The 14,341-nt window shown below is 41.5% G+C and overlaps 1 protein-coding gene across 1 annotated transcript in view; it reads right to left on the reverse strand.

Moving 5' to 3' along the window:
• ERBB4 (erb-b2 receptor tyrosine kinase 4) overlaps positions 1-14,341 on the reverse strand; it is a gene marked incomplete at its 5' end in the record, with an annotated part of 501,305 nt that overhangs the window by 10,681 nt on the left and 476,283 nt on the right. Inside the window, one exon of the mRNA XM_039367010.1 lies at positions 1,820-1,867. Coding sequence (XP_039222944.1) covers positions 1,820-1,867 — 48 coding nt within the window. The remainder of the gene's footprint in view (positions 1-1,819; positions 1,868-14,341) is intronic.

A 14,341-nucleotide genomic window follows, 5' to 3' on the forward strand; every position in this document is an offset into this window, starting at 1 on the left:
CTCCAGAAATGGTGAATGCTCCAATACTGGAAGTTTTTAAGAAGAGACTGGACAGCCATTTGTCTGAAATGGTACAGGGTTTACTACCTGAGCAGGGGGTTGGACTAGATGACCTCCAAGGTCCCTTCCAACTTTATTATTATTATTATTATTATTATTATTAGTTTCTTTTACTTTGTTCTACATTTTGGTGTATCTCTTTGGGTTTGAAAGGGGGGAGGAATGTGCCTGGGGTCATCTGCCTTATCACTGCTCCAGTGAGAAGAGGATGCAATGCCTGGGAACCATGCTTTATTGCTCTTTCAACTTCCAGTTCCCATAACAACTTTGCACCTGTGGATTGGCTGAAAATGGACTGAGCAGTTGGGCACTTGGGAGAGATTTTGAAGACAGGGATTTAATGTAATGTTTTGCATTGGAAATATTCAGATCTTGCCTTGCTTTTCTGCTTTCACTATCTCTCAATAAAAGTTCCTTTTGAAACAATGCCAGTTTCAAGAGTTCTGCTTTCTTGGGGGAACTAGCTGAGGCAGGACCTTACAATTACCTTACTACACAATAGAAACATGCTATAAATATTAGTCACCAAGAATCATTTTACTTCCTATTAAATTATTGGATGTTTCATATGTGAAAACATTTTTAAACATGCATCCAAATGTTGCTTTAAATGAAACTCTGAGACAAAAACTGGGCAAGAAACATTCTATCCCTTTCTCCCTTTTTGAATTAACTCATTACAGTAGTTTTAACAACAATAACATAGTTCTCAAATAGTAGGGTGACTGAATTATACTTAACTATGTATAACTGGATTGGTCTAGAAGAACATGCAAGAAAGGCACAGAGACAGAAACAGTGCTGACTCTTGGCCATCAGTCTCCTGGAAGAAGAAAGCCCTTGAACAGAACAACAACAGTAGTAGTAGTAGTAGTAGTAGTAGTAGTAGTAATGGAACAATACCCAAAGGGTTGCCTAGATACATGAAAATTTTGAACTTATAACACCTGAATATTTTGACTTTGGAAAAAAAACCCACCCTACTCAGAACTGCCTATATACTCAGATGTTAGCTTAACAGTTCTTAGGTCCTTGGTTAGGACTTTAACTGCTAAGTTTTACCAGTCTCAGACTGTGAATCGAACTGAGGATTAAATCTTAATAATAATAGGAGTGAAATTATGTATACCGGTTCTTGAGCTGATAAGTATTTCTTCTTATGGGTAGGACTAAAGATTTATAAATCTTTTAAAGATTTATAAATCTTTTAAAGCTTTATCAGGTATCACAAAAACTAATTGTTCCCCCAGCTGTCTTATCTGGTTCCTTTTTTTTTCAGAGAAAGTTTAAAATTATGAAGGTTTTTAATACATAAAGCTGTTTCAGTATCATCAAACCAATCTAAAGGCACACCCACCCTAGTTTCAAAAACTATATGAATCAAAGATAACACTTTGAATCTCCCAAATATTTTTAGAATCAAGGATAATCTTACAATGTTTAGCACTCCCTAATTGTATTATATGATTATAAGTTGTAACCGAACAATGTCCAGAGAACTCTGTTCAACAAAACAAAACAAAAATTTATTGTAAAGCAGATATTAATCTCTAGTAACATCTGATTCTATCCTAGAGTTTTCTGTTAGAGTTAAGAAATTTGTGTTATTCAGCTGGACTCAGCAATATGATTAGCTCTCACCTACCCTTGAAGAATGAGAGAGTATATGGGATGGTGGAATTCATGAAGAGAGATGATAGGATACATTCAAAAAGACAAACAAACCCTAAAAGATGAAGGTTGATCATGAAATACTTACTCCTGACATAGGGGTGTAGGCAGGAGGAGGGCTGTGTCCAATTTCACTCTAATAGGAAAGAAAAATGGAATGACCAATATAGTAAGAGGTTACATGGATGAAAAAAAGCCATATGAATTCTGTGAATTGGTGGAAAAACCATGAAGAAATTAGAGAGATTATTTCAAACACCAGCCAAATTCACCCCTTCTTGCTCAGCACACCTCCAGAGGCAGTTTTGTGTGAGCTCAAAGTATGGAGGATTTGATTGTAGAATGATTAAAGAAACTTTGAAAAGAGTTGTAGGACTTTTTTGCACAAAAGAATGATTAGCATGCAGCAGGTCAGTTGTCCTTCTAAAATAAAGATTCAAATGGGATGATCTACTACTACTCACCTGGTCTAAAAAGAAGAGAAAGGATATATTACTTAACAATGAAGACAACACAGAGATTTCACCTGGATAATATCATAATCCCACAATATTCATTCTCTATAGAATGCTGGCTAAAAGACAGCATATAAAAAGAGATACCTGTCTCTATAGCAGATTTTCAATGACTGAAAAGTTAATGTACTCTTAGTTCAATAACACAGAAAGATGAGTCTCTATTGCTGGATGCTGCTTCTCTTTCTACATTTTCATCCCAATAATGTCCTAATGTCCTGCATCTATTGCTAGATTTCCTAGCAACAGATGCAGAATGTTTATTTCTCTAATACCCCCCCTCCCAATATCAGTACCATGAACATGTATGCATCATAATATATGCATTTTATATGAAGATGAACATCATGCATCATCAGTATCATGAACATGTTCTTTATGCATTCTACTTTGTAAGGAGGGTTTGGTAAGCAGTACGATACATACAGGCACAATATGACATAAGTCCCTTTTGGCATTTCCAGTTCTCCTGGCAAGGAGTTTTGTTTTGCTGCAAACTCTATTTAGAATTGGGATTTAACTGCAAGTGGCTCAGAAGATTCTGAGTTCTGCCCACACCTATTTAGTCACAATAAAATGGCTACTGGTCTGCACTAATCATTTAGCGATTTTCATTTTTCTCTCAAGTATCTTTCTTTTCCTTGTAACGGATTGCATGTTTTTCCTAGAGTGCTACTAATAAATGTGACCATAGTATTTCTGGATGCTTAAATATGGATTTACTTATATCATATACAAAAGAAAAGGTAGCATTTAAAGACAAATGGTGCATGAATAAGAAATATGTCAGTAAATTGTGAAACTCTGTGTCAAATCTACCTTTCCATAACTCTTAATTATGTCAGAGTTGGAGTAGAGAATCAATAGATGGTTAGGTTTGGCTGTGATGAGACTGATGAAGCTTATATCTTTAGAAAACTTAAAGGAAAAAAAGACTACAAGAATATTTGATTATCTCAATTTATGGTGACTATAAGTACATTATTATTCAAGATCTCATTGCAGGGACATTTTGCCTGTGCTTAAAAGCTGAAAACGTTTGATCAGGATGAGCCCTGTTTGCTCAGCAGCAGTGAGCAAGTGAAGCATCTCCACTTGACCTCCAACTTAGCTGTGGATATTCTCTCCCAAACTTCTTTCTTCTTAGCTAAGCTCATATATCAGAACTGTACTCTTCAGCTGGGTGTTCATTTTAAAACTGGATAATATCCAATGATGTACAAAATGCAAACTCCATTACACCCCAACAATAAAATGGTATAGGGTTTCCTGCCTGAGCAGGGGATTGGACTAGATGACCTCCAAGGTCCCTTCCAACTTTATTATTACCATCATACCTGGTTCTTTTTTTAGATCATGATATTTCTGGATGGCAACTCATTCTATAATGTGTTGGTTTCCCTTCTTGATAACATATTTGTTTAAAATAAATAACACTTAACACTTTATAGCTATCAGCAATATTGTTGAGGAAGTACTGCAATTTGATATATGTATTTTTATGAATTATATTACTAGGATATAGAAAGATACTAAGACAACACAGAACTAAGCTGTTATTTTTTACAATGATGCATCTCATGATCTTTTTCAACTCATTAATAAACAATTGGCACAATGCATCAATATTATCCACCTAGTGAAATTTTTGACCTTAACACTAACCCAATAAAGTTGCTTCAGGGACATTTAATTTCATCAGCAAATTTGTTATTTGTTAACTGTACTAATATGATACTAGTAAAGCAATGGATTTCACTGAAAAATTATTCAGGAGGATAGGAAACTTTGCATTGATAGATACATTTAATATAATAATAATAATGGGGAACCAATTCAGCCTTGCAGCCTCATAGACATGTATCTCAGGCTATATGAATACACTCCAATGTCAAGAAGGACTTCTATACAAAGACCCTCTAAATGAGAGAGATGACTCTTTCATTTTAAAATTATTAATTTTAATAGATTATTAGTGTTAAGTCCTCAGCGAAATGGCAATGACGCGAGAAGCAGTTGTAGTTCTCAGGAACCTCTTTATTTCTGTTCAGCATACTAGTTACAAGACGCCGACAATGCCCAAGTCTCCCTGCCCCTTTTATAGGCGATCCCCGGGCCAAACTGTAACATTTGGCGCGCCTGCACCTTGCACATGCGCGCGAATGCTGGCGACAGCCAGTCTGGTCCCGGGCAGCTTGCACCTGCCCGGGACCGTTGCAATGCCCCGAGCCTGCCTTCACAGCCTCAGGACATAACACCCCTTCCCCCCCGGCTAAGACTATAATCATACAATAATAATATGCAAAATAATATGAGTGTGATACCCATACTAGCTTTCGTACCAGTTATCTCTTTTGCTTCTATTGTTCCCCAGTGTTCCATTTGTTTTTTCTACATGTACAGGAATACTCTATGTTAACTCTGTTTTGCCAGTAGGGTTACAAAATCTTCTAAATACTTAGGAGATCTTTTAGCTCTCTGTGACCTCCTGATTTCTGGGTACCTTCCAAGTACCCCTTGACTGAGGGGTGCTGTATGCTTGTTCCCCTTGCTTGGCCCTGGTGATTCCCAAGGACTGTGCTCCAATGCCTGGCCTGCTTGCTTGCCCACCGGGCTCATCAGGCCAGAGCTTCTTTCTTTGTTTGACCTGGTTGTCCTGCCTGGTTGCAGGCTCTCTGGCCCTCCTAAGTGACTGCCACTATTGGGCAACTCTGTAGAACCTCCCAGGTCTGTCCTAGACCTATCAAGAGGCTGTCTTTCCTCATGTTCCCGTTCCGTAACCGGGCATACTAGGGTTTCAGTACTGTCCCAAAACTCAGTTGCCCCCTGAGTGATGCCAGAGGTGTTGTAGTCGGGATTCGGTTCCTCGACCACCTCCCTATGTGCTTGCCTCCTTCTAGGAGCAGTGGCAGTGTTGGGCCAACTAAATGGAATGTGTGCCAGCTCTCTTGCAGGGTGTGGGTTGTTTGGATGCTCCCGGATATCCTCCCTGACTGGAGTACTGAATGATGCTGGTGTGTAGTGATTATGCCCCCGGGGTGACTCCCTGGCTGGAGTAGGCACTGGTGCTTGAGTTCTAGTTGGACTCCATGAATTCCTGTTTGGAGCACTCGCGGAATTTTGGAATGAGCTGTCTGTGGTTCCCTCGTTAATGATAGGCTGCAGCCCACACCCTTCCCTTTGCCCATAGGGGTCCCCCTCCCCCCCTGGAAAAGAACCAGGAGTCTCAGTGGGAAGGTCCCGTCTTGTGCGTAGCTGATCGATGTGTCGTCGCAGGACACGACCGTCGTCCAGGGAAACCTCGTAGGACAAAGGACCTGTGACCCTGGACACAGTGGCAGGGACCAATAAATGACCAGGCCCGTAATTACGAGTCCAAACTGGGGCACCCACTAGCAGTTGTCTAGGTGCCCTGGGGTGTGTGATTGTAGAAGGTAGTCTGTCCGGATGCAACCGATCAAGCTTGGTAGTCAGTTTGCGCCCCCAACAAAGTTCAGCTGGGCTCCTCCCAGTAGAAGTGGAAGGTGTAGTGCGATAAGAAAGGAGGAAGTCAGCCAACCTGTGATGCCAGTCTCTATAGGTTAGTTTCTTCAAAGCATCCTTGGTGATGCGCACCATGCGTTCAGCCATACCGTTGGTGGACGGGTGGAAAGGCGCAGAGGTGGCATGATGAATCATGTTGGCCTGTAAGAAAGCTTGGAATTTGGAAGAAGTGAATTGAGGGCCATTGTCAGATATGAGGACATCAGGAAGCCCCTCAGTACTTGAATAGTCTTTGCAGTGGTGGTGGAAGAGACAGGTACAACCTCAAGCCATTTTGAATGGCTATCAACCAAGACTAAGAAGAATTGACCTTGAAAGGGCCCAGCGTAGTCAATGTGCACCCTAGACCATGGAGACTGTGTTTCCTCCCATCTATGTACAGGAGCTTGGGGCATTTCAGGGCGTGAGCGTTGACAAAGGTGGCATGCATGCACCTTAGCTTCAATGTCTCTGTCTAACCCAGGCCACCACGAATGGCTGCGCGCAAGCGCCTTCATACGTACAATGCCAGGATGACCCTCGTGGAGGGAACCTAAGACCCTAGTCCTCATTGAGGTAGGAATGACAACTCTGCTCCCCCAAAGCAGACAACCCTGGAAAGTGGATAACTCGTTCCTTTTGGACCAGAAACTCTGAAACTCAGTGCCTGGACAGCTCTCTGGCCATCCAGATAAAACCCAAGATAGGACACGAGAAAGTGTGAGATCTGTGGCTGATTCAGCAGCCACATCCCTGGCATCTAAAGCGGACTCAGGCAAGGCTTGAATTGAGAGGATATTGATTGTTGGTGCAGGGTCAGCCTCTACTACTGGCAGGGGTAATCTACTGAGGCCATCAGCATGGCCCATTTCTTTCCCAGGTTTGTGAAGTAAAGAAAAATCATAGGCAGACAGAAAGATAGACCATCTCAGCATTCTGGGGGAGATGATTTGGGGTGTTTGTTTATGTGTGGTAAACAGCCCCAACAAAGGCTTATGGTCAGTGAAGACTGTGAAATGCCTGCCATATAGGAAATCATGGAACTTTTTGATTCCAGCAACAACAGCTAAAGCCTCCCTGTCAATTTGAGCATAATTTCGCTCTGCAGAAGACAAGGTCCTGGAGTAATATGCAACAGGAACCTGAGTTCCATCTGGTCTGAGGTGGCTTAGTACGGCTCCCACCCCATAAGGAGAAGCATCACAAGCGATGCACACAGGAAGGGATTCATTGAAATGTGCAAGCACACTGTTAGAAGTGAGTAAGGCCTTAACCTCATTGAAACTTGCTTCATGTTTTTGTGACCACTGCCACACTGCCTGTTTGTCCAGGAGCCTATGAAGAGGTTCGGCTACACTAGCCTTGTTTGGAAGGAAGGAGTTGTAAAAGTTCAAAAGGCCCTGGAAGGCCTGTAGTTCGGCCTTGGACTTTGGCCTAGGAGCATGCGTAATAGCTTTTAATTTGGACTCAGCAGGGTGAATCCCAGTAGCATCAATTTTGAATCCCAGAAAATCTATAGAAGGCACCCCAATTTTACATTTGTCCTTCTTGAGTTTGAGGCCCGTTTCCCTGAACCTCAGCAGGACAGCCCTTAATCTCTCAGCTAAGTTGTGTGTGGAGTCTCCAGCAATTAAGACATCATCAAAATAGGGGCAAACCCCTGGTATACCCCGTAGTGTGTTTTCCATTATGCTTTGGAAAATTCCAGGAGCAACATTTACTCCAACTTGTAACCTCTTTACCTTGAATGCCCCCGTGGGTCACAATGGTTTGAGCTACAGCAGCATCATCATCAAGAGGCAACTGTTGATACGCCTGAGCTAGGTCAAGCTTTGCAAAAACACGCCCCCCCTTGAGGGAGGCCACAATATGACTGACCATGGGGACAGGATAGGCATGTTGCTGCAATGCCTTATTCGGAGTGCATTTGTAATCTGCACAGATGCGAATGTCCCCATTTGCCTTAAGAGGCATGACAATGGGGGTCTCCCAAGGATTGGAGTCGACAGATTCTAAGACTCCTTGCTGAATCAATTTGTCCAATTTGGTGTCAATTTTACCTTTCAAAGCAAAAGGAACCCTTCTTGCTTTAATTCTAATAGGGGTGACAGTGGGGTCTAGTTTTAATGACACAGGGGGTCCTTTGTACGTGCCCAGCTGTGGGCTGAAAACATCTGCAAATTCTTTGCAGACTTCCTGTAGGTCTACTGTTTGCAAGCTATTGAGCCCTGTGACGTGTATTCCCAAGGCCTCAAACCAATCGAGTCCTATGAGACTCGTTCGCTCACCCCCTACTACTATTACATCTAATGGACCTTCAAAATTCTTGTACTGCACGTTAAGGGTGGCCTCCCCCTTAACACACACTCTGGAGTTTTGAAAGTCTGTTAACATAATGTTGGAAGGCCTCAGTGTGGCCTGAAATCTGCTGCCAGAACAAATCTTCCTGAACATGTGCATGGAAATGATTGAAAGTGCAGACCCCGTATCCAGTTCCATAGCCAATGGAACCCCTTGTAACTTCACTTTAAGTGACAGCTTTTTCTTAATGGGCTTGTGTGTGCCTGTCCTATAAATGCTTCTTCGCGAAGCACAGAAACCTACCCTGTTTTGGCTGGGGACCCTGGTACCTTTCAGGCGCAATTCTTCTCGAGGTTGTACCTTCTGATGGCCCAGGCACACAGCTGCAATGTGGCCCTGTTTTCCGCATGCTCTACAGATAGCGGAGCGAAATCTGCAGTCGGTCCTCTTGTGATGACCTCCACAACCGAGGCACTTGGGGACAGCTGAAGAGCTTTCCTTCTGCTTCCTTTCTTTTGTGGGGTAGAGACGGTCTACTTCATCGTCAGGATCCTCCTCTGGGTTCCTTTGGACTCCTTCCTGGTGCACGGACACAGCTTCTGGAGTACTTCTGATCGGCCTCATGTTCTTGATGGCGCCATCTGCTGCCTCTTCTGCAGTAACCTCTCTCAAGACATCTTGGAATGATAAGTCTTCTTTAGCGAAAAGTCTCTGCTGCAATTTTCTATGTCTCAGTCCGCATACAAATCTGTCTCTCAGCTGTTCTTCTAGATCTTTGAACTCGAAGTGTTTAGCGGCTTTTCTCAGCGAAGCAATGTAATCTTTCGCTGATTCTCCGGGCCGCTGATCTCTCTGTTCGAAGGTGTGGCGCCAAGCGATGACGGACAACTTGGGCTGGAAGTGTTCCTTTTGTAGTTTTTTGAGATCTGTGTAGTTAACAGATTCTAGAGGTGCAGGTGCTGCTATGTTTTCAGTGATCTCGAATGTGTCTTGACCGCAAACGCACAGCAGGGTGGCGGCTTTTAAACTATCTTCTCTTACTTGATTGACTTTAAGATAGTTTTCTACCCTGGCTACGTAGGACTCCCATCTTTCCGGATGCGAGACGTCGAATTCTGAAAGTCTTCCAACTTTTGCCATTTTTGTAATACAGGAAGGGTCTATCAGCCAGCTTACCCCCCGATGTTTGCTGAATTGGCGGGCAGCTGCTGAGTTTAACGCTGTTTCCTACTGCTCAGGACTCTAGGGTAAGCTTACAACTTGTCTGCAGTCGTTGTAAGGCATCCCACCTTCGTCGCCAGTGTTAAGTCCTCAGCGAAATGGCAATGACGCGAGAAGCAGTTGTAGTTCTCAGGAACCTCTTTATTTCTGTTCAGCATACTGGTTACAAGACGCCGACAACGCCCAAGTCTCCCTGCCCCTTTTATAGGCGATCCCCAGGCCAAACTGTAACATTTGGCGCGCCTGCACCTTGCGCATGCGCGCGAGTGCTGGCGACAGCCAGTCTGGTCCCGGGCAGCTTGCACCTGCCCGGGACCGTTGCAATGCCCCGAGCCTGCCTTCACAGGCTCAGGACATAACAATTAGCTTTTCAATAGATATGCTACTTAAGGTTTCCAAAGGATCCACATAACTTCAAATACTATCAAACACAAAATGCTAAGCAAGGCTCTCAATATTTTGGGGGGTAGTTTTATGGTTATATTTAGCTTGAATGATGATATAATGATACAAGTTCCATAGTGAGAATATGGTAGCATTCTTTGTTGTGCACATATGATGGTTACCAGCTGGCTTCTAAGTGCTGGCTATTACCTATAATGGCATAGCATTTGGTTATTTGAGGGATGGCCAGTTACCAATTGTTTCTATTCATCTGGTGAGATTAGGCAGAGTAAGTACATTTTGAGTTCTATCAATTAAGCAGTGTCATCTAATGGGCTCCAAAAAGTGTATTTTCTCTGCTGCAGTGCCTGCCCTTTGGAATAAATCACCTCCCCTCAAGATCTGAATGGCTTCCTCCATGGCAATACCATGACGACATTCAGGAAGCTTTTGAAGACATGGCTATAGTTCTAGACCTGGGAACAGGTCATGGATGACTCTTGCTGGATAGGGGGTTCTGATAATATGTCTCTCTTTGGACCATTCAGGAATGGTTTTCTTTTGCAGTTTTTAAACTGAAAATCCTGCAGAAGTTGGGTGCCCTCTAAATTGATTAAACAAATAGTTACAATCCCCCCTTCCCAACCAAAGAAAGAAAGGTAGGAACAGATGAAATGTGGATTAGCTGTAATAGTAATAGTAATAGTAATGGCATAGTGGACCAACATGTAGTGGATTATTAATGGTTAAGGCATCTAGCTAGAAATCAGGAGACCATAATTTCCAATCCTACTTCGGGCATGAAGACAGCTGGATGAATTTGAGTTGGCCACTTTCTCTCCGAAGGAAAGAAGGAGGCATGGCAAACCACTTTGGAAAAACTTTGTCAAGAAAGCTGCAGGGAATATTCTAGGCAGTCTCCAAGAATTGAACATGATTCAACAGAAGAAAACATGTAATGTAATTGTTTTTAAAATGTTTTTAAATTGCTTTCTAATTACATAGCAATATTGTAATATCAGACGCTTTAAAAACACTTTTTGTGTTTAAGATGCAAACCAGATTTCTTCCATCTGCCCTCACTTTATTGATGATATATGCATTTTTCATTGGTTGGGAAAATGATATATTGGCAGAAAGCAACACAGGAAAAAATCCTTCAAATGCTATTTTTATATAAACAGAAAAAAATGAAGCTCCATATTGGGGCAACAGATTGAAATAAATTCTTGGGTCTTGAATTATTATATCTATGTTTTGCAGAGACTAAAAACTAAGAAATATGCATGCATCCATTCCTGTGGGCATGTGTGGATCAGTTTATGAGTTTGCTAATGACTAAAAACAGTCATTCTTTCATTGCTTGGCACAGCTGGTGATGAAATAATTTTTTTAAGAAGCAAAGCAGACTTGTCAAAATACTGCTAAAAGTGGTTTATTATCTACTTAGTTCTGTTAAATAAGTGGGATTTAGTTTGCTTTCCTTATTCTCTTATTACAGTTACCAAAGCAATTATTTCCATAACCCTTGTCCGTGATGTTACATTATAAAGTACCCCAATTTATTTATGCGTTAACAAAGTTAACAAACAGTATTGTTGATCAATAAGAAGAGCTAAATATTTAGAGATGAGGTTATAGAGAATGGGGTGAGATATGGAATAAGGATGTAACCGGTTGTAATTTAAGAGACAGCAATAAATTGTTAATGCTGAATATGCTTGCTAGGTATGAAGGGGAAAAGTTTCTTTTTCTTGTTATTGTTTTTGGAGAGGGAATTTTTTCTTTTCTTTTTCTATATATATCTTGCACTGAGTTTTACTGCCCTTGATCTTGGAGGTCGTACACAGGTAATATAATATATGCAGTTCAAGAAGGATAAAATGGCTAATGTGGTCATATATTGTAATTGCTTTATGGTGTTATTCATTATGCAGTATTAATAGATACTGTATCTGTGAATCTTGCTATATCTACATCAGTACGTTAGTCTGTATCTGATGAACCATTTGAATTCTTTCTTTGCATTGCCCCTTCCATCTTACTTTGGAATTGGCTGGTATCATTTTGCCCATATCGTCATTCAGAGATTATTTCTTGTAGTTTCCCCTCTGTAAGTATTACAAACCCCTCCTAAGATGCTAAGGCAAAAGATATAGATTTCTCCTATTTTGAGGTAGTTACAGATCAGCCTTTGACACATATAGTAGAAGATCCAGCAGTGTCTCCAGTGTCTCATTCATTCTTTCTGCCATGTTTGTAATTCAAACTTTATATGTTTGTACAAACATTTGTTGTTCAACTAATGTAGACTGTCAGGAAAAACAGTAATATCTGAAAAGGAATTCAGCATAACTGATGTCACTTTTCATTAAGTTGCTTTTCTTTTTCTCAGCCAAGGTTAAAGTTTTACTAATTCAGTGAGATTATGTGAGGAAATGCAGTACTGAAGTGCGCAAAAAGAAAGCACTAAGCTAGCAGGAATAGCCAACACTCCAGAAGACAGGCTTAAGATACAGGAGAATCTGGACAGACTTGAACACTGGGCGCTATCTAACAAAATGAAATTCAATGGTGAAAAAAGTAAGGTTCTACATTTAGGCAAGAAAAACCAAATGTACAGGTATAGTATAGGGAGTACCTTGCTCAATAGTAGTAACTGTGAGAGGGATCTCGAAGTCCTAGTGGACAATCATTTAAATATGAGCCAGCAGTGTGCTGCAGCTGCCAAAAAAGCCAACACAGTGCTAGGCTGCATTAACAGAGGGATAGAATCAAGATCACGTGAAGTATTAATACCACTTTACAATGCCTTGGTAAGGCCACACTTGGAATACTGCATCCAGTTTTGGTCACCACGATGTAAAAAAGATGTTGAGACTCTAGAAAGAGTACAGAGAAGAGCAACAAAGATGATTAGGGGACTGGAGGCTAAAACATATAAGGAACGGTTGCTGGAATTGGGTATGTCTAGTTTAACGAAGAGAAGGATGAGGGGGGGGGATGATAGCAGTGTTCCAATATCTCAGGGGCTGCCACAAAGAAGAGGGAGTCAAGCTATTCTCCAAGGCGCCTGAAGGCAGGACAGGAAGCAATGGATGGAAACTGATCAAGGAGAGAAGCAACCTAGAATTAAGGAGAAACTTCCTGACAGTTAGAACAATTAACCAATGAAACAACCTGCCTCCAGAAGTGGTGAATGCTCCAACACTGGAAGTTTTTAAGAAGAGACTGGACAGCCATTTGTCTGAAATGGTGTAGGGTTCCTGCCTGAGCAGGTGGTTAGACTCAATGACCTCCAAGGTCCCTTCCAACTTTATTATTATTATTATGGGTCATCGCACAGTCAGCCAGATGTTCAGACTGGATTTGGCATTTTGTCTACCTATCGAGTCCTTACCCAGGACCTGGGATAGGCAGATGTGGATGTTTGATGGTATTACAGATATCGTCGCAGGATAGAAGCAGTTCCTAGTAAGGCTGCCTTTTGCAATTGACTAATAGTTAAGTCTGGGGTGTTATGTTGCAGGTGCTTGTCTGTTTGAATTCTGAAGTCCCAGAGCAGTTTAATTTTATCATTTTCTATGACTTTCTCTATTTTATGATCCCACCAGTTTTGCTTACAGGCAAATGATATTTTTTGCAGATCTTCCAATGCACCATTGTTGCTACTTTGTCATGCCGCTGCTTGTAGTCAGTCTGTGCAATCTTCTTGCAACAGCTTACCAAGTGGTCCACTGTTTCTTCAGCTTCTTTGCATAGGCGGCACTTACTGTCTGTTGCTATCTTCTCAATTTTGACTTTGTATGCATTTGTCCTTAAGGCTTGGTCTTGTGCAGCCAGAATAGTCCCTCGGTCTCTTTCTTCAATTTTCCTGCTCTTAGCCATTGCCAGGTTTTATTATTATCTGCTTTCCCAGCTATTTTTTTCATGTATTGGCCATGTAGTGCTTTGTCTTCCCATGCCTCTATTCTGTTCTTCATTTGGTCTTTCTTGTAGGCCAGTTTGGTCTCTACAGTAGTCAGTAAGCCTTCCTGATATACTAATTTCAGTGCATCTTCATCATTGTTCTTCAGATATTCTTCCAAAGCCATTTTTTCTTCTTCAACCATCTGATGTACTTGTAGCATTCCACGCCCACCTATTTTCCTTGGTAGATAAAGTCTGTCAATGTCACTGCGTGGATGAAGGGCATGATTCATTGCCATTATTTTTCTGGTCTTCCTATCCATTGCGTTTAGTTCTGCTTGATCCAGTCCACTATTCCAGCTGTGTACCTAATGACAGGGATTGCCCAGGTGTTGATTGCCTTTATGGTATTTCCTCCATTGAGTTTGGACTTTAAGATCTTCTTCACTCTCTTGATGTATTCACCTCTAATCTTTTTCTTGACTTCAGTGTGCTTGATGTTGTCAGCTTGAAGGATACCCAAGTATTTGTAGTAATCTTCCTTATCCAGACTCTTAATGTTATTTTCGTGGGGCATCTTGATTCCTTCAGTTTTCACTACTTTTCCTTGTTTGATAGTAAGTGTGGTAATGAATCTCCTTGAAATATTCCTCTCTTGATATTAACCTCTCCCAGTCTCTCACCATTGATCTGCAACTGTGTCTTCCATTGTGCCATCGATCTTTGCACAAATTTTCTGATGTTTCTACTGACTCCTG

This window comes from Crotalus tigris, unplaced genomic scaffold, assembly GCF_016545835.1.
Source record: "Crotalus tigris isolate CLP2741 ecotype Arizona unplaced genomic scaffold, ASM1654583v1 scf7180000020523.1239640, whole genome shotgun sequence".
NCBI lineage: Eukaryota > Metazoa > Chordata > Lepidosauria > Squamata > Viperidae > Crotalus > Crotalus tigris.